The sequence below is a fragment of the Netta rufina genome (genome assembly GCF_964035555.1).
Source record: "Netta rufina genome assembly, chromosome: 12".
Lineage (NCBI taxonomy): Eukaryota > Metazoa > Chordata > Aves > Anseriformes > Anatidae > Netta > Netta rufina.
The window spans coordinates 13362817-13387061 of NC_140135.1; the positions used below are offsets into that span (position 1 = coordinate 13362817).

At 46.3% G+C, this 24245-nt stretch overlaps 1 protein-coding gene across 3 annotated transcripts in view; it reads left to right on the forward strand.

Annotated features, from left to right (window-relative positions):
- The first annotated feature begins 482 nt into the window (after nucleotides 1–482).
- DOCK11 (dedicator of cytokinesis 11) overlaps nucleotides 483–24245 on the forward strand; it is an 82234-nt gene continuing 58471 nt past the window's right edge. For all 3 annotated transcript variants that reach the window (XR_014618795.1, XM_084294040.1, XM_084294041.1), the window contains exons 1-7: nucleotides 483–602; nucleotides 15873–15989; nucleotides 16215–16304; nucleotides 16999–17081; nucleotides 17596–17665; nucleotides 19895–19990; nucleotides 23029–23163. Coding sequence is in view for 2 of the 3 variants with exons in the window: in XM_084294040.1 (XP_084150166.1) it covers nucleotides 501–602; nucleotides 15873–15989; nucleotides 16215–16304; nucleotides 16999–17081; nucleotides 17596–17665; nucleotides 19895–19990; nucleotides 23029–23163 (693 nt within the window). In the remaining variant the exon portion in view is untranslated. The remainder of the gene's footprint in view (nucleotides 603–15872; nucleotides 15990–16214; nucleotides 16305–16998; nucleotides 17082–17595; nucleotides 17666–19894; nucleotides 19991–23028; nucleotides 23164–24245) is intronic.

The window sequence follows — 24245 nt, forward strand, 5'->3', positions numbered from 1 at the left end:
AAAATAAAAATAAAAATTAATGGATCTCTCTGCCTTTATTGTAATTTCAAAATCACCATCCTGGGAACAATACACGGTGCTAAAGCAAGCGGGACCAGGAATTAATCTCACTTCTAAGGACCGTTCCTTCTACCCCCGCTGCTTTTCTTGTTTTTGCAGCCAGAGAGCTGGGCTCACGGCTGCTATCATCACAACCCCGGAGAGGCTCAGGACCACGATCTCGTCCCGGCTCCAGCTTAACCTTACAGCAGGGACCCACCTGGGGCAGAGCTGCACGGAGCCTCCCCCTTCTCCGCTCCCGGGCACCCCGGCCGGGCGGCACCTGCCGCGGGGACAAAGCGGGGCCGCGCCGGGGGCGGGAGCCGAGCTCGGGCCCTCCCCAGCTCCGCCCGCAGCCGCCGAGCGGCTCCGCCCGGCCCCCGCCCGGCCCCGGCCCGGCCCCGGCCCCGGCCCCGCCTGCCCGCAGCAGCCCCGCTCGGCTCGGCGCGGACCATGCCGCTATGGCGGAGGTGAGGAAGTTCACCAAGCGGCTCAGCAAGCCGGGCACGGCCGCCGAGCTGCGGCAGAGCGTGTCGGAGGCGGTGCGCAGCTCTTTCGTCCTGGTGAGTGCGGGGCGCGGAGGGGCGGCACGGTTCGGCTCGGCTCGGGCTCGGCACGGTGGTACCTCGGGCAGCTCCCGCCGGGGCCGCGCCCAGGCTGGGGAGCGGTGGCGGAAGGGGTAGAGAGCGGCAGGGGATGCTCAGAGCAGGGGAAGAGGAAAAGGAAAGGGCTGGGCAGGGGATGGGGATGAGGATGGGGGAGGTGGGGGCCACCTGCAGTCCCTGTGCCCGTCTGAACGTCGCTCGGAGATGCGAGGACCGCAGGAACCGGCGCTTCTGTCGTTTAGGATTAGGGTTAGGTAGCGCTCCCGTAGCAGGAGCGGGAATTAATAAGAAGCCATCAGTGCCGGGCAGCGAGCGAACAGGTGCTGGAGCTCACCCTGGTAGTGTGCAGGCAATGTAAATTTGGCAAATAAATAGGGTAGGACTGAAGGGCGCAGCCTGGCAAGGTGAGAGGGATGTGGGCATTGGCATAAGGGGCAGTGTGATGTATCCCAGGAATCACGCTCAAACGTCTGGGGCGAAAGTCATGTGCTTTCTCAGATGCATTTCATCCCTGCCTGTGGGATGCTGCAGCAGGTTGTCTTTGTTGTGCTCACAGCTGTGCAAATGTTAGCTGTGGTACCCTGGGTGGATGCTTGGGTCAGTTCAAAGCTTCCCTGGGCTTTGTTGGATGTGTTTCACTGCTGCTCATTGAATTACTCTAGCATGCAATCACGCTTGACCTTGACTTTGATGGAAGGTTGTTCAGTGGGACATGCAGAAAGTACAATACAAGTTCAGTGAATAATTCCTATTCAGTTTCTACTGGCACATTAAGTGGTGTGTGAGCTAAGTGGAGGGTTTTTAACAGTTCTCTTTAAAATAGAGTTTTCTTGTAAATGTGTTAATTGCTAGGGCTGAAAAAAAAATCATGGTAATAATACAGTCTGATTTCCTTGTGCCAAGGCTATTGTTTCCTGTGTGCAGTTGTTCAGGGATCTTTAGAAGCTCCTTTGGGGTTTGCTTTCACTCTTTCATCAACAATACATAGAGACAAATGCTTTGTGGAAGCTGATGGAACCTCGTTTAAAATGAGCTTGTTTAGGAGCTAAAGAGCTTTGGTATCCTACAGGCAAACAGTTACACAAGGCCTGTGCAGGGTGCCCTCTGCAATAGACTGGAGGGTTAGGTGGGATTGCAGATGAAAATAAATGAAATCCTGACAGCAACCCAAAGGAGCCAGCGGAGTCCAGCAGCTGTCAGCAGCCACTCTCTTTCTGAGCCTCTCTAGGGTTTCATTGCCCACACTGTTCCTGCCAACTCTATCTCATTCCCTTTCAGACAGGCAAATCCCCCAGGGCTGCTGTGCTGCTCAGTGTGTTTGCAGCCAAGCGCCGGAGGAGGGTGAGGGAAGGTGTCTCTGATTCCCTGGGCTTGGCAGAGTTTCTTGCTTCTGACAGTTCAGTGGCAAGGGATAAATCCCAGCACTTCTGCATCACCAGGAAGAGGCATAAGATGCTGCAGCATTCAGGGACTGTGGAAGGAGGTAGTGTAAGCTTAAGGACTGTCTCAGATAATCACTGCAGGTGTCTGAAATGCTATGTGTGAGGTGCATACTCCCCAGGTTTCTCCAAGGACAAGGTGGTTCCTCTGCATCTGCCAGATCATCATGTTTGTGAGGAAGGGACGGATGTCTGTGCTGAGGTGTGCTGGCTGTAGCTGAGTCCACAGAGATCTGTGAATGTTCACATGGATGAGACAAGGGGTGGGGAGCAGAGCTAACACTGCATGTGCCTGATCACATAACTTCATCTGCAGGAGGAGTGGGCACCATAAAGGTCCATTACTGTGTAGATGGAGCTCAGCATTTTGGGCATTCAAGGCACTCCCTTGAGAGGAGGAACTGTCTGGAGTAAGACGCCATTTGCAGTCAGTGAATGAAATACTGCTAAATGAAAACATCTCAGGGAGGAGAACCTTTAACGTCATAGAAAAGGTCAGCCTGTGTGGAGCCATAATTTGTGCGTCAAAGGAGATGCATCTCCAGTCAGGAACACTGCGCTCCTGCAAGGCCACCCTGAGTGAGTGGGACATCTGGCGTGATGCAGCTCCCAAAATGCTGTCCTGCAGGTGCAATGCAGTTGTTTCTGTTCCTGGTTTCCCATTTACGCTCACCTAGCACCATGAGGATATCTGTTCTTCTCTTTGGTGTGCAAACCTGGAGTGAAGTCAATGCGAGTTTTGTTGGTAACTTCTGGCAGGGCTTTGCTCTTTTGTGAAAGGGAAGCAGCAGAAAGTGTGGTGCTTGGGCTTCCCAGCAAAGAGAGGCTGCCCACAGCTTCACTCCCAGCCTTCCTGAGGTGGCCTGTGTTGCCCATGTCCCACCCATTGCCCTTTGCACCAGCTGCTAGGATGCAGTCGTTGTTCTTCCTGTCATGATTTAAGGGGAGCTGTGATCCTGATCTGTAGCAGTGAAAGTCTAGGCTGTGGTGGGGAGCTCAGAGGCAATTCAGTCCCCCTGGATGGGGAAGGATGAAGCACAGCTTTCACTTGGTGCTGTTCTCTTTCTTCTTCCTGTGCTGGTGTTCCCAGTGTGCTGGCTGTCATTCTGGCCTTGCATCACGTTCACAGACGGTCTTTGTAGAGGAGGTCTTGGCAAGAAAAAAGACTTCAGCAGGAATCCCTTGAAAGCACACACAGCCCTACAAAGCACTGCTGCAAGCACTTAGGGTGCTGTAGGCACCAGGGCATGTGGGAACCCCGATTCTGTCTGCACACTTTTCTTTGCAAAGCTGCAGGGCAGATTGTATCAAATTCAGCTTTGAATGGTCCCTGATGCATGCTACCGATTATAAATCATTGGATAGAGATTTGGCAGAATAACAGACAAACAAGGTCACTGTTGAAATAGACAAATGCAAAAGCATTCAATTGGTTGGTGGGATAAATGACATGCAAAACAATGAAGGAAAAAAAATACTAAGATTTGGTTAAAAAGAAGAACAGTCAAAGCATAAGTATGATAACTGACACCACTCTTAACTAAGGGATTACCTGCAGTTTAAACCTTGGGGCACCAATAGTAAAATACTGTGTTAAAACTGCAACTTCAGAGCCAGAGTACAAAGTGCTGATGCTATCTGAGAGGGGTAGCGAGGCCAGACCTCTAGCAAGAAAAGGAGCAGCCAGGAGACCTTTGACAGTGAATAGACACTCTTCATTTTGGCTCAGACGTTCAATGAAATCTCCACGTTTGGTATGTTGCTGACTATTAACGGGAAGGTCGTGTGGTGAGGCAGGGGAAACCTGCGCTGAGTTGCCTGCCACAGTGGAACCTGCACAGCCATGGGAGCACTGTGGGACAGAGCTCAGCCCTCCCCAGGAGGATGGAGCCCCATGCTCCCTGGCCTGGAAGAGGTGCCTGTGCACCTCTCCCTTGCCCCATCTTTGCTTTCCACTCAAAACGTTATGGGGTACTGTAGAGTTGAGCAGAGCACATGTGCTTGAATGAGATCTGTAATTTGTGGCACTGCCAGAAGAATAGCAAAGGCTCTGCCTTCTGCCTCAGGATGCAGATCAGCTGCACATGGTCATTTGCATTGTTTGGCCTGGGTGAGCATAAGGCCAAGGCTTCCCTGTGCCTCCCCACCTCACAGGAGCCATGCGCTCAGCAGCGGCTGGGCCCTGGCGGGGTGAGGGTGGTCTCAAGCCAGTTGCAGGCTTTCCAAAGGTGTCATTCGCTGTGCTGTGACAGAGAAACGAAATGTGGGAGATCACAGGAAGAAGTGTTTGACAAAACCCAGACAATCCATTTTCCCACAGTGCTGCCAAAACCAGTCATCTGGTGGTAATTGTAAGTATCCCCCAAGTACTCTGATTTTCTTTAGATCATTTCTATGCAGATTAACTGAAGACCCATTCACTGCTTCACCACAGAGGTTTACACAGGATGCAGACCCAGAGCATCATACCTGGGCACCTGCAGCTGTGCAGGCTTTCCCCAAGCTGGGTGTCAGCCCTCTCTGTGGGTCATCCCAAAGCGCAGCTCGGTGACATGTGTCCTGCGCACGCAGGCACAGCTTGGTGCTGTGTGCCCCACGCGCTCAGGCACGCTCACAGCTCTCAGCCACACGTCTGGCAGCACGTGAGCTCCCAGCAATTGCAATGTGGGAGGACCTCTGCTTGCAAACAGCTGCATCAATCCTTGCCATACAGATGTGTTCAAATCCAGAGCATCTTCTCTCCTGTGTTACGCGGTGCTATGGGATGTGCTCCCTGTAACAGCACCGTGAGACTGTGGGCAGCACGCCAGGAGGAGAAGATGGCTTTTATTTGATCCTGGTGGGACTGGGTTGGTATGTGTCGCTCAGTTTCAGGCAGACACAAAATAGGAGATAAAAAGCTCCCAAAGAGAGATATTAAGAAGGTTTTGACTTGAAGCAAAAAGGCACTTTGTTCTTTCTGTGTGTGTGTGGTTTGTTTTTTTAACATCTTAATCTATATTGTATGTGACTGAATTTGTACTCATGCAGGGGAAATCAGCTTTCTGCATAGAATCCTATTTTAATTATCTAAATTTGCTTTGATCAATGTGCAGACTGTTTATGCGCACTGCTCATAGCGATCTTAGTGCTGAAGAGAGACACATTATATGCGTGTTCCCCCTCGGGTGTAGTCAGTACTCTGTGTTTGCATAACTTCAATAGAAAAAGAGATGTACTGGAGACAAGGGAGGAAATTCAGCCCTTACTTCAGTGGGTGGGAGTTTTGCTGCCGGTTCAGCTGGGGCAGGCTTTCCTGCTGCGGCTGGCTGCCTCCAGAGACTGCCGCTACTGCTTGCTCGAGTGGTTTCTGTGGAAGTGCACACAGTGAGATTATTACTCACAGGGGCTTAGTCAAGAAAAAACTTATACACATTCTTAAAATTAATCACATACTTTCCTGAATTGGGGCTTGTGTACTGTGAAGGGCTGAATTTAGCTCAGCATCGGCTGGTTGCTGTGACATGGCCTTGGGCAGTGCATGCAGTGGAAGTGGCCTGGTTTGTTCCTGCGTGAGCACAACTGGGGTGTGCTCTGGATGAAGGGCACCACTTTACAGGGAGGAGCAAGGGCCCTGCTACACCACACAGCTATTTGGGGCCACTTCTTAGCAAATCTCCTACCAACGCCCAGTCCGGAAGAGAGAGCAATACCTCCCCCATGCATGCCTGTGTGCTAAGGAATGGGTACTGTAGTCTGAGCTGTGGTCACTACAGCCTTTTCTGGAAGTTTTTGGAGACTAAAACAAACTTCTGATAGGTATTAAATCTTACCCTTCCCAAAGCATCATTTAAATATGATTCATCCGAGGAAGAGAGCAAACCAGGCAGCCCTTAAACTCATGTGCATGTACCTCTTGCCACTTTTTGCTGGCTGTATGGCCGGGGCTTTAGCACTCATTGGACAAGGCTGAGAACGGTTTGTCCTGTGCCAGAGGCAGTGTCATGAAATTACAGGTGTCCCTGCATTGACAGCATCTGCCCCAACCTGCCACCGTCAATGCAGTGAAACGCCTGGAACAGATGGTTGTTCTTGGTGCCTGCAGCTAGTGCCAGCAATGCAGCTGGGGACTTGGTGTGCTCAAAATCCAGTGAGGGGACAGTTCTAGGGCTTTGTTTCATCTCTTTCTGGTATCTGGGGATATTTGCAGAGTCCCTCCCAGAACCAGGATCATTTGAACCTGGGCTGCTGTAGTGCATATTACAGCATCCTTTCATATAGGCAGTTTTGTGTATCTTAGAGTGTTTCACTTAAGTCTTTGCACACTGATTTATCATCTCTAATGATGCAAAATTGCACAAGGCTTTTGACATTTCTGTGGCCTAAGAATGCAAATCACAATCACACACAGTAGCTGAACAGCAACCACTCCTGGGGCATATGCGTGGTTTTAGATTTCCCTGCTTAATTGCCTCCTCACTGCTGTTCTGGCCAAGGAAGAGAAGGATGGCTTTGTATGCCTTTGTGGGCATCGCTGTCATCTTAGAAACGCTGGAGTGTTTTTCCCTGCTGCCATCTCCCTCCATCTCTTTCATTCCCTTAAAAAGTACAAATCAAAGCTCTCCCTTGCTGACTCCTCTTCCCTTCAGCGCAGCCCTGTCTCATCTCTACCATTTTTCCCTGCCTCCTGCTGCTTCTCTAATGGGGTCAGGTCTGCTCGTTCCTAACCCCTTTCTTACCCCTGTCTCCTTTCTTGCTGAACTGCAATTTCTTTCTCTCTTCTATTAATAACTCCTGCCACAGGGCTATCCCTGGGGAGCAGCTGTGTGTGGAAGGAGACCCTACCTGCTTCAATACAGAGCACTCCATCCTCCTTCCTATGTTTTGGCAGTGGTTGGGAGCCTGGGATGCAGGTTGGAGCTGTGCTAGCAGGGTGCAGATGAAGGCCATGGACTGCAGCCTGCATGCCGAGGGCTTGGGGCAGGGGTACCCAGGCAGCAGCAAGGTCCCGCAGCATGGCAGAAGCTGTGGCTTCTCTCGGGTGTTTGGTAGAACTGGGGAATCCACGAGCATTGATTTTTTTGTGCAATCCAGCCCCACACATCTGCAGAGTTGCTGCAGGCTGTGTGCAGAATCAGGAGAGAAGAAAGGAGTCTCCTCCTCTTGTAGGGAGATGATTGTCTTGGCTCTTCCCACAGCAGGCTGGGGCTTCAGGAAAGTTGCTCTTGGCTCAGGTTTCCCTTGCAGTTCCACCTTTTTCTCCACGCTCCCTTGTCCCTTTGAATAATGCTGGAGCTTGTGCGGATGTCTTCACCTGGGAGAAACTTGGAGGTGCTTCCATCAACAACAGCATTTCATCTGTAGCCGAGTCGAAGCATTGCAGAGCCTGTCCAGCAGCCTCAGAGACCCTCCTGGAGCACTCAGCCACCATGTGTTTATTGGGGAGAACGTGGTTTAACTTTGCAGCCGCTGCAGCCCAAAGGCAGAGCTGAGATGGGCGCTGACACGATTTCCTGAGCTGGTTAAGTCACCACTGACATCCCCGGGGCCTGACTTCACTGTTGTGGGTGTTCACTCTATTGCTAAGGCAACCCAAAACCAGATTGTGACTTCCTGCTTTGGTTCCCCCTGCAGTGCTGCATGGGCTGGTGCCTAGCTGGGCAGAGAAGCAGCTCGCCTCCTCCCGGGGCTGCTCGCCTGCGGGGAGTGGCTGCCCAGTTGGCTCGGCCCAGTGCGAATGAGATTTCTTGAGTGAAAAACAAGGGTTTTTTAAGAGCAGGCAGGAAAGGGAGGGGTTCTGCTTGTGTGCAATTAATTGTTTTCAGATGTTCTGAAGCTGGATCTTCTGGAGATGGATGCTAAATATAAAACTGATACTACATAAATAAATGATGAAATACCAGTGACATCTGAAAAGCACTTTGGGATGCTCTAGTTAAGAACTTATATAAATATCATGCATTATTGTCATTATAATAACTAGTTCCCTCTAGTTCCCTTTTTTAGCATGCCCGTGCTTACAGAATGTTTTGAGAATTCCTATCTGGCAGAAATTCAGCTGTCCCATGGAAACCAGTAGCTTTTTGCCAATTTCTATTAACACTATTATTTTCAGAAGAGAAAATCAAAGCTGCGCTGTGTTTCTATCTCTCATGCTCTGCAGCAGATGCTCAGCTGGATGCAGGTGCAGCTCTGCTGACACAGAGATGCACTGATCCTTCCCTCTGCTCCTCATGCGGAAGGACTGGGTTTGAGCCTGGACATACCTGTGCCAGGGTATAGGATGAGCACTGCTGGAGTACCCTGCTGAAGGCAGCACCTAACATCTCCTCAGGGAGCCTGTGCTGCTGCAGAGGAGATCTGTTTGCTGCTGGAAGAGGAGTAAACAACTGAGCAAAACCCATAAAAGCTGCATGGAAAAAAGCCTTTTTCCAGTCCCTGTCTCCAGACTCATCTCAGCCTTCAGAAGTGCTTCCTCCTGTGCACCCGACCCCTCCACCTATAAGCCCTGTATGCCATTCACACAAAGCCCTCTGAGAGCTTTTGAGTCAGGGTTACAGCAGAGTCTTGCACTCTTCCTGGGATGCAGTGGTTTTGTTCCTCCAGCACAACCAGGATTCCTGTCTAGGCATTTGTCTCATGTTTCTAAACTTCCTTCTCTCTGGCCAGTGTAAAAATAGTTTTGGCCTGCTCCTACCCCACTTTATTGACTGTTTCTCATCCCTGTGGTTTTACCGTAGCACGTCTCTGTGCATCTCTTACTGTGCCCGGCTGTTCCATCCAGCCAAGGGCTGAGTTTGCAGCAGACTCATAGGCAGGAGCTCCCCGCCACCCAGTGAGAGCTGCCTCATTGCCTCCCTCCTGGTTTCTCCTCAAAATGTGGCTTTGCTAAGAAGTCTGCAAACCCCTTGGCAGCAGCAAGGCTGCGTCGTGTTGTGACTGCTGCCATCTGTGCTGACTAACGCTGTCGCCCTGTTTGCCCTTCCTCCCCTGTTTCTCCATTTCCACCTCTTCTTTCCTCAGCTTCAGATACTGTTTGGTTTTGCACTGGGTTACAACAGTTCCAGACATTGAACAGGCAAGCTCAGGGTCTCTCACTTTTTGTTTTTCTGCCTTATACCCAGGTTCCTGGAATAATGAGTTACATGTGAATCTCAGCTTTTTTAAATGAAGTACCCTAGCCCTCTTGCGAGCTTGAGCTAGAGCCTGTAAATGCAATCAGATGGCAGTGCAGGAACTGGGGGCAGAGAAAGTGAAAAGTTACCAATGTGCTACTTAAATAAATAAAAACAATAATAAAAATCTCTTCAGGACCAAACGATCTGAGAGTGCCGTGACTTGTGATCTTTGAACCCTTGACTTTGGAAAAGTTTTTCTGTGGATAGAAATTCCTCAGTTCTGCATGTCCATAGAGGTTGACAAATGGGTTTTTTCAGTTCCCAGATTCCATATAAATTCTCCCATGGACTGTCAGGTTTCGTGCGCAAAACCCCAATTAAGGAGTTTTCTTCTCTGAGTGGTATCTTTGCATTTCCAGATTGCATACTGTGGTAGGAAGTGGTGCCTCTCTGACGAGGGCTGCTGCCAGTCTCAGAAGTGATGCGACTGTGAATGTTATGGGCAGGGGGTAGTTGTGCACTTCCTTTATTTGCCCCTTTAGCCTTGAATCAATTCCCCAGATTTAATTTGTTGTCTATTTTCTGTGTATCTCACCTACTTGGTCCCTTGGGATTTATTTTAAAATCTGGACTTGCTAGGCTTTGCACGTAAGTGCATTACTGGGTTGCAACAGATGAAGCAGTAAATAAATCAGCTATAAAATGCTCACTAATTTTTACAGAACAGTTGTACAGTGTGAGGCAATACGTTTACATGTGCACGTGGTCTGCGCTATTTCCTTTTCTCATAGGTACCTTAAATAAACATCTCTTTTCTTATACGGATCCTTTGCGTCTCTAGCTGCTTCGTGAGCATGGATTCCTGTTGCTGGCTGAAGCTTTCCCTTCTGAGGAAGTGAGAAACTGATGTCCCGGGTGCTGCTGAGCCTGCAAGCTTTTCAGTGAGAGGTGCGAAGGAAGTGCTGCAGGAACGGCTGAGCATCATGCAGGGCAAGCCCAGAAGCAATGCGTGCGCTAGCCGTTAGCAGCGCGGCACTTGCAGGGAGAAGCGAAAGCCGAACACCGTGCAGCCGTTGCACTGGGGCTGTGGGTTTTTCTGGGGTTGGCTTCCGCTGTGCAATGGGAAACGTGCGCTGGCAGCCACCGTAGGGCTGGTGTCAACACAAACAGATGAGCATAGTGGTTAAAACAGAGCCAGACCAGAGGGGTTTGCCATCAGATTGTTTTATTTTCTAGGTATTGTTTGTTTTAAGTGAGAGGCAGCCTGAAAGGACTGAAAATATACATACTTTCTGATAGTTTTCCCTTGGTTTCTGTTTTAAAATATCCTCGAACAAAACATTTTTCCTTCACTTTCTGTACAGTTGTGTCAATCTGATTATGTTTGTTGTAATTATGGGAGAAAAGGATCTCAGACAAACACTAATCATAGAATAAGCTTTTATTGTGCAACAAAAGTTGCATGTTTGTACAGTGTACAAATGCGGGACAGTAGAAGACGGTTATTTTTTTGAGCCATTGAAGTTGAAAATAGAAATGTCCTTCCCAGTATGAGTATGTCCAGGTGTTGTTGTATACCCTTGTTTATCAAGCAAATATAAGGAATTTGAAAAGCTTTGCAAATGGATACAGAAAGGAGACAATTCAGTCTGACTGCTCCAGATTCCCTCACTTTGGCTAATGTGTTACTCCTTTGCTAACACTTTCCTTCACCCCTATCTTGTGGTGGCTGTTCAGCAGAGGTTTGATCTTGTGCTTTTTTGTCGGCTGGACAAGCAGGGCGATGAGGTTAGGAACCTTTACTTGGGGTTTTCCTGGGGCCCAGCTCTTTGTGCTTGTGCTTGGACGAAGGCAGAGCCTAGCGTTGGCGTCCGTGGGCATGTTGCTGTTGAAGTAATTCAATTGAATTTCCTGTTAAAATGCCAGCCAACTTGCTTCTTGGTGGTGAGTCAATACTGTAATAGATTGGCTGTTGTTTGGCCTGTGCTGTTGTCCAAAAGGAGCCTCGTGACCTGACCTGGATGGGGGCTCGGGGTCTGCAGACCCCCCTTTCCCTTGTGCACCGCAGAGCCCTGTGCTCATGAGAGCAACGCTCTTGGGGCAGAAGCAGATGGATACAGCACACAGTGTTTTCAGGAGCAGTCCAGCGTGCAGGGATTGAACCAGGATTTTTTGTAAGAGAAGTGAGAGGGCTCATCCACAAGGGCTCACTGCTCCTCTCATTAAAATTTTGTTTAAAATCACGTTAATTTATTTTTCTCCTCTGTGAGGTCTTTCCCAACAATTCCCTGTTTTTATCCCAGTGCACTGGACTGTGGTGCTTTGGGTTGGAAGCTGCTGCTGGGTGTTCTCGGTTTCCCCCTCCTGCCCACCCTGGTACAGGGTGCTGGAGCAAGCCACAGGGCAGCACGGGGAACCCCTCTGCCAGCCCTGGGTAAGCAGCTGCTGTGTGCCTGTCTGGAACAGGCTTGCTTTGGCATCACTGTGTGGTTTTTCCTGCAGAAATGGGTTGATTTCGTTGCTGGACTGGCAGCATTTCTTTGCACTTGGATATTGGCTTTCCCTGTGGAGGAATTTGTGGTTTCTAAGACTCTAATTGCTTTAGTGTAATAGTTCTTCCTCTGCTTTTGTAATGACTTTGGTGGGTGCCATCTGCTGTTGTGACAGCACGGGGCAGCATGAGGCCGAGCCTTGTCTGCTGGGAGATGTCTGAATTAACCAAGCTCATCAGAAAAACTAAGACTTTGAAATCTGATTTTCAGGGCTTAAAGTTTTATCTCCTGCCCTGATGGGACACTGAGCACTAGGGTGGGCCAAAGGATGAAAAATATTTGTGATATCCCTACTTACTCTGGAGCTCTGTTTGCAGGGGCGTGAGCATGTCTGGCCCTGTGCAGTTCTGGACAGACGGAGGCGTCCGTGTTTCCTTGGCAGCAGGCAGACAGGCCACATCCTTCTGCTAGCTGTTGCTTTGCTTACATATAGCTTGACCTGTATCTTTTGGCTTCGCTTTAGAGACACTGGTGTGGTTCCCGTCGTGGCCTGTGACAAGTTGGTTGTACTGTGCTGGGTGCAGGGACAGAGGGCTGCTGTGTGTGGCTACTCTTGTCCTGCACTCTCCTTGCTGCAACAAGCCAATCGTGCAGCCGGGGTAACGAGAGCACTACGGGCTGTGTTTCTAACGTCCCTAGAGGAGAAACGAAGTCTGTGGGGACTGCAAACCCGCTTGGGGGACATCTCTATTGGCACCCACCTCTCGCCTCTGGGAGCTCCCTGGACAATCGGCCGCCCACCCTGGCACTGCAGCAGCCTGCACCACGCTTCCTGCCCGGTGTCACCAAATGCACAAGTGGGGAAGGGCAGCACTGAGTTATTTTAAGAAGCTTATTTGTACCTGCAGTGGACAGTGCTATAAGGGTTTTGAAGCCTCTCATGTGAGAATAAGGGGTCCTCTTTGGTCCTCAAAGTCATTACCCTGTAATTGACATCAATTTTACCATAAAATAACTTTTACAACAACTTCTGAAACACAGTCCGTTTCAGAACCATGTTGCAAGCAGGACTGAAAATAGTGAGTAATTGGGAGGCTTGAATTCAGAGTACCCAAAGCCACTATTTAATGCCACAGCAATGTGCAAGACTCTTAGAAGGAACCTAATTTACCATTACAGCTGCTGCTGGGGTGAGATGAGAACAGGAGCTGGTGGGACCTTTTAATGCCAGGAGTGTTGTTGGGATTGCTGTGGTGATGGCAGCGAGAACGGTGGATTGGGCAGCGGAGTGGCTGAGATTTGGGAATGCCTGACTTGCAAATGGGAGAGCAGCTCATGAATGTCCTAATGTGTTAAGTCACATTAATGTGCCAGGCTTGGCAAATTTGCAGAAATGTGTAGCATTATAACGAAATAAGGCCTGTGCTTCAGATGATTAAACAAATCTAGTTAAGTATTTAAAGAATGTGAGGCTAACTGAAGAAAAAAGGGGTTCCTTTTCTCCATCTTCCCGCCGGATTTTAGGGACTCCTAATTTTTCAGTGATCTCCTTTTACATGAGATTCGGTCCTGGCTGCCAGAGCAGGAGCAGCTCCAGGGGTGGTTGTGCCGGTGGCACACAGTGCTGGGGCTGGCAACACTTGCCACCCCACATCACAGACTCCCCCCAACTCCCTAGCTTGGCACACATCATGGGCTCTCTGCTGGGCAATGCTGCACTTCCTTACTCATGTCCTGGTGAGCTATTCCCTGTGATGCTGCAGTGCTGCTGCTGGTCATGCAACAGGAGGCTTGTGAGGTTTCTTTTGGGACTGCATTAGGAATGAAGCAAAGTTTTCCAGAGAGCGATTAAGAGGAAGCTGTTTCAAATATCTGAGCTAATCCCTGCTGGATTCCTGCAGCATGGAAAATAGACATTCTGAATGCAAAAGTGCCTTGGGCAGGAGGTATATTTTCTTCAGTCAAAAGTAAGAGTTTCTTTGTGGACAGCCAGAAGCAGGGCGGAGCGGGTGCTTGACAAAAGCCAGTGCAGAAATCACCCTGACCAGAGGCATCACTTACGCTAGTAACACAGGCCTTGATTACACATAGGCTCTGCTCTCTCCTCCTTCAGTGAGCTGCTAGGATACTGTCCTGATGCTGGGATGCAGTCCTGGGAAACATGTCATGCGAGGTACCCACTTTGCATTTCTGAAGTGCTGTGGGGAAAATATTTCATCTCAGTTATTTCATCTCAGTTTTGCTTTCTGAACATACTACAAGTTTCCTGGGCATGCACCTGGGATAGAAGAACAGCCTCTGCTCAGCAGGGCTGCCCTTTGAGTGGGAAAAGCCAGAGGCAGCCTCAGAGAGACGTCTGCCTTCGCTGTTCCAGTCCATCAGACCATCCAGGTCTGCCACAGAGCCTGGATTTTTATTCTCTTTTTACCATATGCCAGAGTATAGCAGAAAAAGGGGAAAAAATCTACAATTCCTTTATTTTTTAAGATGCTTCTGTATGAGAAGATATCAACATAACAAGATTTTCTACAGTGTTTCAGAAAAAGATAAAAACAAGATTAAAACATGACCACCCCTGAATGGCTCTCACCTGATACTGTTACCTGCTGATGTGACAACTTTCTCCCCAAAGTCCCAGCACCAGCTCCACTTCAACATAAGAGATGCTCAGCTGTCATTAGAACAAGTGGCTCACATTTGCTGCAAAGGGCTTGATCATATTAACCCATGCTGGAGACTCAGGTGCCAAGGGCATAGGACAGAAACTCTGGCTATGATTGCTTTTGGAAGAGCAATGTTGATTTCTTCTCTCATGCATCACAGGCAATGTTGAGTTGTTTGGATGCTCAGTGGCATGGCTATTTATTTACCTGGTGGTTTTGTATGGTGCTGAGCTTTCAATCCTTATTTTTGAGTCGTTTTCTCAGGCTGCAGCTTTCGTTGTCTTCAGCAAGAGACTTCCACCAGTCTAATTTTTAATTGAGGGAGCTATGCAAGTAGTTCATCCGGGTTAAAAAAAAAAAAACAAAACAAAAAAAAAAAAAAAAAAAACCTGTGTGGTAAATCTTGCTGCTGCTGTTGGAGAAGCATCCGACATTCCTTTTCCAAGGGTCAAGAGCCCAAGCACACCGTCTTACAAGGGTGTTAGCTCCCTGGGGCACGTGCCAGCCTGGCTCCACACAAGCTGGGGGGGTTTTGTTAATACCATCCATAGCATGGCCAGGCATCGACAGTCTTTTGGTAGGAATTCAAAGCAAGGGAAAGTTCATGTATTGGAATTTACTTCCCCTTTTGTTATGAGCATTCTTGTGCATACAGGGTCATGGGTTTGATTTGGTGTCATTTTTACAACTGCAGTGCTAAGTGCCTGACTCTTGCTTATGAAAGCCAAAGTCTAGGAGTGGGCAGCTAAGATGATGTTTTCCTACTTTGGAACTTGTCTTTGTTTTTCTAACATTTTAAAGCTATGTTTTCTGGGCTTGTAGCATGAACAGAAGTAATGCAGTGGTAAGCATACTGGCATTCTCCTAATAGTTCTTACTGGTGACTCCAGAGATTATGGAGAAGTTCCTCTTGCTTTCCAGAAACGTAAATGAGAGCAAAACCAGGCCCTGGGGTTTTCCAGATGTGGGCTGTGGCTGAGGTGTGATTCATGGAGAGGGCTTTCCAGAGGAATCTTCATTCCACAGGGAGAGATTTCCACACTGGAGGTTATTGCAGCCAGCTTACTACCATCCCACCAGCAGCACATTTCCAGAGATAGCACAACTCTCGTCATCTTGTCTAGCAAAACTGGCTTCGAGCTGGTGTAGAGTCCGTATTCCTTCTGAGCTGTGCAGATGAGCTGCTCATACTGGTGAAAGCTGAAGCATGTAGCTGTTAAAGCTGTGGCCTTTCCAGGAGAATTGCTTTCTCCATTAAGAAATTAGAGACTGTGCCTGGAGAAGAACAGCACAGTACTTGCTTTCTTCCTGTAGCTTATTACCAAGCACAAATAACGTAACCCCTTGTTTCCCTCACTGCAATGCATATACATCAGTAGTTCCTTGTATCATGCAAGTATCTGATTGTTGAATTCATAAGCAGTCCATTGGTAACATGGTTTGAAGTTGTCAGACCAAATTAGGCACAAGATGTTACTTACTGGTTATTTGATATATTATACATCTGTAAATATTCTACCTTTTATTCATCCTACAGGAAAAAACCAAAGTTGTTGAACCCTTGGACTATGAGAACGTGATCCTTCAACGCAAAGTTCAGATCTACAGTGATCCCCTCCGGGACCTGCTGATATTTCCGATTGAAGATGTGTCTGTGAGTTTGCACTGGCTCTTTCTTATGTTTGAGGCTCGGTCATCTCCAGTCCTGTTTACTTTGGAAAATTTCCACGCTTGTCTACATGTTGATTTTGGCTGCATTACTAACACATAAAAGTGAAACAACCCGTGGGTGATTTGGGCCCGCCATATTTATTTAAAGCAAGTATCAGTTCCTGAAGACCCAGTTTACACTGAAACCATTTTCTCCTTTTCCCTGCAGATTTCAGTTATCAGTCGTCAGAGAAGGACTGTCCAGTCTACAGTGCCAGAAGATGCTCTGAAGAAAGCTCAGAGTCTCTTTGTCAAAGAGGTAGGGGTAAAAGTCCATGCGATGCCTGTGCTCAGTGCACCTTCTCCCTTAAGCAAGATGCTCTGCTGTAGCTGCTTGTCTATGAGGTTGCAGATCACTTAGTTTATCCTTGGAAGCATTGATCACTGGCAGGGTACTGCACTAGCTAGTTCCTACATGCCTCTCGTATGGCACTTGTTTTCATCAGGTTTTGTATGCAGACAACATGTGCGGCTTGAGCTGCAAGGTGCGGGGTGTGCAGCAGGGCAGGGGCTGGGCTGCACAGCCTCTCTAGCTTCATCCTGAGTGCTGCAGATTTGTTTTTGTAAAATGCTGCCCTCTAAGACCATTCCTTCCAAGTGCAGTGGAAGTAAATGCCAGGCGACGGTCAGTGTGGAATGAAAGGCACTATAGTTGTGAGGGCAGGAAATCAGTGCTCTCAGGAAAGCAGTCCCCTTGCAAATCACTATTCCTTTTTTAAAGTGTTAGAGCTATGTGGATACAAAATCAGCAGCTGTGTGGCAGTCCAGATGCTGTGTGATTTTTGTCTCTGTGCTGAAAAGGTTCCTTATGACATCTTGTATGGTAGCACAAAAATAAGTTCACACTTTCCACTTATACTTACATCACCCAGCAGTCTGTAACCTTTTGAACTTGTACATGGTTTTGTTATGCTTTCTCTAGCTTTCAAATACCTGTATTGTTTTCTTTTCAGTGCATTAAAACCTACAGCTCAGACTGGCATGTGGTAAACTACAAATATGAGGAATACTCAGGCGACTTTCGGATGTTGCCATGGTAAGTGTCATGCTCCCTTGGAATACTAATGCATGGTCATGGGGCTGTGGTTTGATCAGGCTTAGGAGAAACAGTCTGGCCAAAGTAGGTCTGTTCTGAAGATCTTGCAGGGAAGTGAAGCAACAACAGAGCAACACTGTTGAACAAATTGTATTAAAATTTGTGAATAATCTTGCAGTCTGATCTGGCTTCTCCTTTAGCAGGATGGAAGATAGATCTGCTTCATCCCTGTGCTGCACAAATGCAAGTCAGCAAAAACTCTGCAAAGGCAGACGGCTAATACAGAGAATGTTAATTACGTGCTCCTTGTGCTTAGCTTCAATGAAGTGCATTCAGAAGTTAGATATCTCCAGCTGTAAAGGGCTGTAGGTCTTTTGAACTCTTCTACGGTTGGACAGTTCTGCTATGCTCTGTAATCTGCAGTTTGACAGTCAGTTGTGGGGCCAGCATCAGATAGCTGGCTTTGTGCATCCTTGTTTCCCAGTCATTAAAAATGAAAATGTTGTGATTTCAGCAAATCCTTTAGGCCAGACAAGATTCCAAGTCATGTGTTTGAAATCGATGAAGACTTTGAAAAAGACGAGGTAAGGAGAAAGTTTTTTACATATTCCACTCTAAGATCTGTTATAACGAATATTTCACAAGACAAAGTCAGAATTCAGCTCCCAGGAACGTCTTTATGGTGAAATGCTTCATACTGCAGATATGGGGCCAAAACTGAGACAGTGATTTATTTGAAAGTGTGACAAGATAATCTCTTGGAGCCAAGAGTCTCCTAAATTAGGTGGAAGATTAGCCTTAATGTTTCTCATGGCTTTTTCACTTGATAGAGTCCAGCAATGAAATAGGGGAAATAAAAAAAGGAAGCCAAGAAATTTACTAAGTAAAATTCTTTGTGACCATAATTTAAAGTGGGCAGTTTAGTTTCCAGCTACATGGTGATACAGCAATATCAGGGTCCTCTGCTTTAACAGGTTGGCGCTCTGCCTTGTAATCTGCCATTCTTAACCAGTTACTTCTCCCCAGCATGTTCACAGCACATCAATCCTAATTCTGTATACACTCTGCAGATATTCAGAGGCATTCACCTCTTCTGGAAGCTAGCGCCTTTGTGTTTACCTGTCTGCAGGGGAGATTTTGCAGCTTGAGAGTTTTTCCACATGGAGGAGCTGGGGGCTCTGACAATTGCGATATCTCAAACCTGGCAGTCATTTCAGGAAATATGTATGCCATGTTTTCCCCATGCATATTGCATTTTTGGGGTAGGGCATTGGCATGTTAACATATTTCTTTATCAATTACCATGTGAAGTTTAGTTCCAACACTTGACGCTAAGAAATTTTAGTTTACAGTCTGAAGAATTTAGTCCAGCTGTTTAAAATCCTTATGGCACCAAGGTGCTGCTGCTGAGGAACAGGAAAGTTTCTGTCTTGCAAAGCTGTAGATTTGAAGGGCTGTTTCATACACATTTCTAACAATTGCTATGCATGTTCCACACCTCATGTCTGGACTTGGATGACTTTTTTATAAATGGAAATGTATTGTCAAGTTTGGCCTTATTTTTTTTGGCTGCATTGTTGGTTTTCATTACACTGTTAACTTGAGCTGTTACTTCTTTAATAATATCTAATTTTGGCTGGAGACAAAACAGAGACAGAGCTTATCAGCATACCTCTGAAAAAGTAAAGAGATAAAAATATGCTATCAGAATTTGGTGGAGACCTTTTTTTCTTCTGATCAGTGTCCCAAATATGCAAACAAATGAAGTTACTGTTGTTGGCAATGGAAGAGTATTCCAGATACTTCGGCAGATATTTTGACATTTACGTCTTTTGGCTTGGTCATATCTAAAGGATTCTGTTACAATTTCCTGACAGAACATTTGCATTAGAACTATGCAATGGAAATTTGAGTAAAAGAAATCTCTTGATGAAAAAGGGCAAACCATTATAAAGGATAAATTATTGGTTGTTCTACCCAGAGAAATAAAGCATTAGAAAGTTTACTTTTCTCACTGGAAGTTTGACAAGAAAAGAGTGAAAACCTGACATTTGAGGTGCTGGAGATGATATAAACTAGTGCCTTGATAGCTCGTCAACAGTCAGTCCAGGTCCATCTCTGCTGCTGAGTCATTGAAAAGACCAGGGCAAGTTTTTCATCAGTCTGGGATCTTGTTTCCCTCCATCTTCAGTGGAGGTCACTGTTGGATATGGATGGAGAGCTTCACCCATTCTGGGACCAGAGGACAGGACAAAAGATAGAAATCCCAGCCAGTATGCCAAGAATAATGCAGTTGAGTCACTTGAAACTTATCATTTTGATAAATGTGAAATACTCTAGTTACTTTTCAGTTATTTGGGTTTGCTGTTCTTTTACCTAAATTTAAAATGCAAGTTGATTTGTACAAAAGGAAATGATGAAATAAATCTAATGTTCTGCATTTTGCAACTGTCCAAACAGACCATTTTGAAAACTTCTTGCTTCCCTGGGTTTTTGAAATACTACCTAAGAACCATGCATTTCTTCATTGCAAAATCCATGTGCAGTTCTGTCAGCACAGATGTAATTTTTCCTTGTTAAAGATGACCAGAACTAGCCTGTTTCACTTCTTTGTTGGAAAGAGATGACCCTGATATTTTATTGTGGTCACACTGTATATGTAGATGTGTATGTGTACATTCTACATGATAGCTTTGTTGCTGTAGTTCTCAATATTGCTTCCAGCGCAGACATACTCTCATGTCCAAGGGAAATTTTGCATGGAAGGCAGTTCATGTGACCTCCTCTTTTTATGATCCTTTGCTCTCTTTCAGGATTCCTCATCATTGTGTTCCCAGAAGGGTGGTGTGATAAAGCAAGGCTGGTTGCACAAAGCAAATGTAAACAGCACAATCACTGTTACCATGAAGGTGAGACTGATCCAGCATTGTGTTAATTGGAAACGAGACATAATCCCTGTTAAGTTCAGCTCACATCTCTAAAGGTAGCAGGAGTGTAGCAGTGGGTTCCAGTTCAGTTGGATGTCCATCCGTTTTGTAGACCATCCCAAGGTAGATTGGAAAACCAATCTGGAAACAGCTTTTGACCCTTCCCTCCCAAGAATATAAGACCAATGCACTTCAAATCACGACAGGCAAGCTGAAGAAAAAGGCAAAGCTGTTTTCATGATGAGCAGCTGAGGCTAGGAAGAGGAAGGCAATTTAAATAACTGAAACAGCTGCCCTGCAATGAAGACTTTATGAATAGATAGTTTCCTTGGCAGTAGAAAATACGTACAGAGAACAATTTTAAATTGAAATGACAAGGCTTTGCTCTAAGAGGAAGGATGATGTCACTGAGGAGATGGAGCATTACTGACCTAAAAGCAACAGCTGCATCGTCTCCTGTTCTCCCTTGTACATAATCTGGCATGACATTGCTTAGATTTTGCAGGGGAAGTTTTTTATAGTTCCACTGAAGGTTTTTGCTGTGGCAATGGGCCTTTCTGTTGCTCTACCCTGCAGTTGCCTTCTTAAAGCATAGAGAGAAAGAATATTAGGTAATTATGTTCAACTGTGCAGCTGAGGAATGGCTGCAGTGGGGTTCTTTACTTTGTAAGGTCAGTTGCTCTAAGGTTCAGTTCAACACGTTTTACATTCATAAGCGGAACTGGGCAGTTCATATGGCTAATTTTAATTTGAGTTTTAAAATGACTCCTCATTTACTTGAAGGAAATAGAGCAGGGATTTCTGTTTATCTGTTTTTCTGAGCAGCAAGTTTGAAGTCATTTCGGCTCCTGTAACTTCTGGAGAAGGAGGTACTACCATATATGTTCAAAGCAGTTAGTTATGTCCATTCTTGACTGAGCCTCCTGTGGTATTGTTGGCCTCAGTGCCCAGCACCTTAGACCCACCTTTCAGAGATGCCTGAACTGCACTGCTTTCAGTTCAGTTAATAAAAATCTCTCATTAAACTTAAAGTACCAGTAAGGAGTGGCCATTTTCTGAGCTGGTCACTGCTGTGTCTTACAAATCACCTTCTAAGGCACATGCGAGAAATCTGAGGACTTTGAAAGTCTTCACCCTTATCGCCACTTCAAGAAGCTGCTGCACTACTGTGGAAGCAGACACATCCATCTTCTGTGTGCTGGTTCTTTCGCTGCTGTGACATACTGAGTCTCTGGTACCTCATGCTGTTGCTAAGCTCATACAGAGTATATTTTGTGGAAAGCCAGCCCGTGAGCAAGCTGTAATGAGGCTACAGCTGTCAAAAATTATTTGAGAGTAACCTTTCCTTTGCAAAGAACTTCCCACTGCTTCAGTGGGCTGCTCTGCAGCAAGGGCGTCAGGATTTTCTCTTCTTTCGTCTCTGCCATAACAGACATCTCCAGTTCTCTAGCTGTCCTTCTGCAATTTCCATGCTCATCCACAACATCTGTAACCTGATCAAAAGGGATGTTTCCTCTGTTTTTAGGTTTATACTATTTATTTTAAATGTTTGTAGACTTCTGACAATTATTTCTGACAGCAGTGCTTAGAAGTGGGGCGAAGGTTACAGGAATAGTGTTTGCTTCTTGCTTCTGCATCTTTCCCTTGAACAGAATTCAGAGGATACAAATGGTTTTGCACGAAACCCCATATCCATGAGGGATATCAACCCTGTAATGTGTAGAGAGATATACATGTATAATGGGTTTCTGTAGCATTAACTATCAAAGTTTCCAAGACTGATTCAATGAAGTGCTGAATCAGTGTTTAAGTTGGTGTAACACTTAGCAGACTTAGATTTCTATGTGTTCTTACGCTTTGCTAAACTAAGGTTTAGTTGCATTTTTTTTTCAGTAAATCTGAAGCTCCACAACCTTTGATGCATCTCCGCAGCAAACTGCTCATCTAAATGATGCCAGAGGTTACCGTTCAGAGCAGTTAGTCACAATGCTCCCTACCAGTTCCATGCAAGTGAGCAAATGGTTTTATTGAACATATGATTGTGTCAGTAGTGGTGGGTGCAGGAAATTACTGGCAGTCTCCTATCTGGGATGAAAAATATTGTGTTCATTCATAGCTCTTCCAGATACTCAGAACAGTGGAAATACTCTGAGCCTCGCAATGCTGCTTGCCCTGGCTTGCTTTGTGGTTCTCCTGATATCCAGCAACTGTGAAATGCACCCTGCTCCTCACACACCTGGCAGCATATGGTGCTGTCTTAACTGCTGCCAGAATGTTCTCCTGAATGATAGTACCCTGCCTGTGAGCTGACAAATGTGAAGGAAGGTGTTCTGAGAAAAAGCTGGAGAGCTTTTTCTTTTTAAATCTATCTGGGGTCTCTTCATAACGATCAATAGCTCAAGCATATGAATACTTCTCCCAGATTTACTGCTTTTTAAGGTGAGAATTGAACATACTAAGCCAAAGCTAGTTCGTGAAAATAGGTGTGTTAGGAAAAAATGACAACAACAACAAAATACCCTGAGCAGTTGCATGGATTACAGTGTTCTTTGGCTTGCGTTTGAGTGCTAGGAATTTCCACATCTGCTCCAAAGTCTTCCGGAGAATTGCTTTGTAATTCTAACTGAGGTCTTTATCAAAAAAGCTCTGGAAATACCTGCTTTAGGGTGGGATGAATCTTCAAGCAATATATTGATCTGAATTTAGCATGCAGCATTATTTTATGAAGACAAATGAGTCTGGAGCCAGCTGAGAGATGAGCTTGAAGCCCTGGGGCTTTGCTTTAGATAGATGAACTTATAATAACAACAAGAACGTTAAAATTAAAGAAGACAAGAAAATCTCCCCGCACAAAAACAAGTTGTACTCAAAAGGGTGCGTTTGCAACACTCTAGGGTCATCAGTGCTTCTATTTATAGTATTTTCTCCGTAGCAGGAGGGCAGATACTGAAACTGAGGCTTTTGCTTTTAATATACAGAAGAGTGAATACTTGAATGAGCAAGACTTTGCACTTTTGCAGGTATTCAAGAGGAGGTATTTTTACTTGTCACAACTTACAGATGGCTCCTACATTCTTAATTCCTACAAAGATGAGAAAATTTCAAAAGAATCCAAAGGCTGTATCTTCTTGGATGCTTGCAATGATGTTGTTCAGGTAGGTGGACTTTCGCCATGACTGTACGTAGGCTTATGCATTGCTAGATCAGACAGAAATGTTCTCAGTCTGTGACACTGAGAGCTGAAAGCATGAATTTAGAAACTAACCCATAGCTTTTTTGCCCAGTTAGTCTCCCTGCTTTGTCCATCCCCTTTACCATGTGCCTTCCTGGTAAATGAAATATCTCACACCCTGAGGACTGGGGCCAATAAGTAGCTGGTGCAGCTAAGTCTTGGGCACCTTCTTTGTTTGCTGTTAGCACCAGCTTCTTATTAGGTCTTGTTAGGTTCTTAAGTTAAGTCTTGATATGTCTATGCAAACATACAGCCCTTTGGGGCTTACCTCCTGCAAATGGCCTGTAAGATTCTTGGAGGAGGTATTTGCACTGGGCTTAAACTTGGGGTTTCTTTGTGCTGAGAGTGAAGTGCACAGGGGAATTGCTGTTGTGTCTTGTGCCATTGCTGTCTCTGCTGAAGCTTCAAGCACCAAGTGCGATGGAGCTGATACAGGGCAACATAAATTACTTTGACTGTTTTCTTCAGTGTAGATGAGTCAGAGCTCTGCATTTCCATTTATCTTTCTGAATAGAATAAAAGCAGTAGTAGAGATGCCTCGGTGATGTACAGGATGTACTTCCCAAGTTGCATCAGATTTGCCTGGGCTTCTCATTAGAAAGTGCTGTTTAAAGGCCAGCAGAGCTCCAAAAATTGTATTGAACCACTTGCCTTTAAGATAGATGCCTCTAAATGTGCTGGAGCGCAAAATTACTGTGGACAAAACCAATTCCTGGTTTCTCTGGCTAAATATTAAAGGTCTAATGACATAGGAAGGAGCTTGCTTCTGTTCCTTAGTGCTATGTCTGTGGTTCAGTCTGATTTTCTTCCACTCCCAGAGTAACTGGCTACTGTGGAACTGCATACTGCTTGATCACTACTGTAAAGCCCTTTGTGATTAACTGCAGGAGAGGTGCTGTGGCAAGGACATTCTTACATTCTAAGTTAGGTGGTTTTTTCCCTGTCATGGTATTTCAGTTCAGGATGCTTTCTGCAGAGAGGAGCCTTGCAGAAGGTACTATGTGG